General features: G+C 35.1%; 1 protein-coding gene across 1 annotated transcript in view; it reads left to right on the plus strand.

Annotated features, from left to right (window-relative positions):
- The first annotated feature begins 2,766 nt into the window (after positions 1-2,766).
- LOC107600336 (methylosome subunit pICln-like) overlaps positions 2,767-3,723 on the plus strand; it is a 2,016-nt gene continuing 1,059 nt past the window's right edge. Inside the window, exon 1 of the mRNA XM_016292206.1 lies at positions 2,767-3,072. Within this exon, the coding sequence (XP_016147692.1) occupies positions 2,954-3,072 (119 nt within the window). The 5' untranslated portion in view covers positions 2,767-2,953. The remainder of the gene's footprint in view (positions 3,073-3,723) is intronic.

The following is a 3,723-nucleotide window of genomic DNA, read 5'->3' on the forward strand; positions in this document are numbered from 1 at the left end:
TCCCTCATCAGCCACCGTAGTCTCCTGGTTTTTGGGTGTAGTGGACCAAAAAATGAAGCTTCCAGACGAATGCCGTAGTGTCCATTCAGATGTTTGAATGCACTCTAGTTCATCCAGCCGCATGCATCACCCGACCGGTTTAGAACAGGGGCTTCTTAATACTACAGTCACCATTCCTCAGAGTAAAGCACTTTGTCATTTACGGCCAGTATGATTTCGTTTGTATAAAGCGGCTTCAGTAGTCCTCTAGAGACACTGGACGGCGTGCATTTGAAGCTTACGTGTTACGTGCATTTCAGACTGGTGTTGTAGAGGTTTACATTCTCTGTATTAATGTTTTCTTCTTTGTTGTACATGAAGGAAATTTGGGATTGACGAGTGATGCCGAACCTTGCCTAAAGGAATAGTTCACCCAAAAATGAAAATTTGCTGAAAATGTAGATGAGGTTGATTCTTTATGGGAACAGATTTGGATTTGAACAGACTTGCTCAGCAATGGATGCTCTGCAGTGAATGGGTGCCGTCAGAATGAGAGTCCAAACAGCTGATAAAAACATCACAATAATCCACAAGCAATCCACACCACTCCAGTCCATCAGTTCACATCTGGAGAAGACAAAAGCTGTGAGTTTGTAAGAAATAAATTAAACATTAAGATGTTTTTAACTTCACGTTGAGTCCTCTATCCAGTGGAAAAAGTCTCATCTGAATCAGGAGAGAAATCTGCACAGATCAAGCACCGTTTAGAAGCCAGAACAGTTCTAAACAAATATGTGGCTGGATTTTGATGTGAGAGACGACAGGAGAAGGACTTTATCACTGGAGGAAGAGTTATTATGGAATATGGACTCATATTTTGGCCAGAAGTGACAGTTTAAAGTTAAAATGCTTTAATGATGGATTTATTTCTTACATACAAACATCTTTTAGCTTCTCCAGATGTGAACTGATGGACTGGAGTGGTGTGGATTATTGTGATGTTTTTATCAGCTGTTTGGACTCTCATTCTGACGGCACCCATTCACTGCAGAGCAAGTGATGCAATGCTACATTTCTCCAAATCTGTTCATCTACATTTTCAGCAAATGTTCATTTTAGGGTCAGCTATTCCTTTAAACTAGTTAGTAGACCAGCAAATACAGGAAGAAACGCATTGGAGGACAATTGAAAATGATCTGCAATTTAGCTGCAAATCATTTTAATTTAAAAGACTAATACACTCTCTTAACCTAAAATAACATTGTATGTTGTATTAAAAAGAATATGATTGCCTTATTTGTCCTATTAGGACATTTTCTGCTCTTTTGAAAGCTGTTTCTGAGGTTTTAGGACACTTTAATGAGACGTTCAGGCACATTTAAGTCCCTGTCTGAGTTTTAATATGTCAAATGAATGCACTTGTCGTTCAAGCACCTTTGATGGTGCTGTTTGGTACCGTACTGTTGAAAAGTTCTGTTCGACAGCACTCTTTCCTTAGAGGTGTTTTTAGTATTTACTCCAGGCTGGTGTTGTTTATGCTGGAAGGTTGTTTGAATGAGAACACTATAAATTCATTCCAACACAAATCCACCCCATTACAAAACAAATCCAATATTCAGAAAAAAACCTCAAGCATTAGAATAATTATGGTCTTTGCTTTCAGTTAAAGAATGTGTTTTTGATCCGTATACTACTGGAATTCGTGTTTTCCTTCTCGTTTTATTTGTAATCATACTTTGCAGACGTGCGTCTCCATGTTTCAAGGAAATTATTCACAAAACGGAAATAAACTAAATATGTTGCTGTTAATGTCTTTGGCTCATAATTTGTCGTAAGTAGCTGTAAAGCTTTCAAGATACCAGAAGCATTTACTTTTATGTGTGGCATAATTTCAACAATATTTTAGGTTTAAATGCATATAAACATAAGAGAACGAGTGCATTTTTGATGTTTTAAAAAAATGCAAAGGTAGCGCAGTGGGTTATATTGAAAATACAAACATTCTGTGTGACCTCTGAATTAATGCGTGGTCATAAAAACCACATGTATAATAATTATACAATAATTAGAACATGTTTATTAGTTAACTACCCTTATGCAAACATTAAAATAATCTATTTAAATCTTAAAAGATGAATAAAATATTTTTAATGCAAAGTGGTTGTTTAAAGAAAATTGTGCCGCATCTCCTCCGATCCTGAAGAGGCGCTACGCTTTAGTTGATATGAAATGAAACGCACGTGGAAAAGAAGTGATGGGTAGAATGGATTAAACATGGTCTTATAATGGGCGGTGCTTAGCGGCCGTATGTCATCTGTAATCAGTCAGTTAAGATCTGTAAATATAATTAATAGCTTTCAATCCCTACTAACGTTTCTTAGTACTGCTTTTAAAGCGCTAATTGTTATCCATATCGCAGCTAAAGCGGAAACGCGCGGAAATGCACAGCGACATCACGTGGTGCATGTTACTTTTCTCCGCGTTTTAGTCCCGTTGACCAATCACAGTCGTTTATGATTACAAACTAATATATTTTGTTTGATCTTTTTACAGATATTGCTCAGCTGAATATTCGTATGTTTAATATCTATTAATTTGTGTAATTAGTATATTTAAAAAATGATACTTATTACTGCACAAACGTCTTCAATAAGACAAAAAAGCGTATTGAGATTTGAATGCGGCTCAATGGAGAATCCGCCTTTTTGGGCCACTTAGCGCCCCCTGCAGTAATAAACTGGGATTTCGCCCGCTGGAAAAGCCAGGTGTCGCCTAATGAGTGAGTACTACAGAAGTGACGCATGACAGCGAGTCTGTGAACTATAAAATCCATTTTGAAAGTTTCTCGCCACGCAACCCGGCCGCGTTGAATGAGAGTTACTGTTGCCGCTGCAGCGCTTTATTCGCGTATCGTCTCAGTAGAGCGTCAGTGTTAGCGGCTTCAGCAGCTTCACGGTGATTGCAGTTCATCAGGATGGTTGTGCTGAAGAGTTTGCATCCCCCCAGCGAGGGCGTGAGGCTCCAGCAGGCCGACACCACTGCAGTTCTGGACGGGAAGAGGCTGGGATCAGGGACGCTGTTTGTAGAAGACACCTGTGGACACATGCAGTCATTTATTAATGCATACACATATATTATGCCTAGCAAGGGTAGTGGACACTGTAGTAGACACCATGGTACAGCGGTAGCATGAGATGGAGATATGGTATCATTCAATATAATGATTTATAAATGCTTCTCTAATTAATCTTTGCCTATATGCATTTATATCATATATTTATTTTCTTTATTTTTTACGTTTATTATTTTTTTATTTTATATGTATATATTAATTATATATCATACATAATGTTTGTTTATATATTTCATTATTTTGTGTATTTTTTATTTTGTGTATTTTATACTTATTAATAAATGAACATATGAATTGCTTTTATATATTTGTATTTATTTAATAATTTCCTATGTGCATTATATAATTTATGTTTATTTTCTTAATTATGTTTATTTATTTTATATGTATTATATGAATTATATATGATATATTATTTTTTTATATAATTATTTAGTATTTATTTTGTGTATTTTATACATATAAATAAATGAACATCTAAATGTATTTATTTTTATATAATTAGAATTTTGTATTTATTATTTTAAATGATTTATCATATACATAAATCATTTGCATATTTTATATGTATTATTAATTACTGTATATCGTACATAAAATATTTATTTATA

This window comes from Sinocyclocheilus grahami, unplaced genomic scaffold, assembly GCF_001515645.1.
Source record: "Sinocyclocheilus grahami isolate Dianchi unplaced genomic scaffold, SAMN03320097.WGS_v1.1 scaffold14.1, whole genome shotgun sequence".
Taxonomy (NCBI): domain Eukaryota; kingdom Metazoa; phylum Chordata; class Actinopteri; order Cypriniformes; family Cyprinidae; genus Sinocyclocheilus; species Sinocyclocheilus grahami.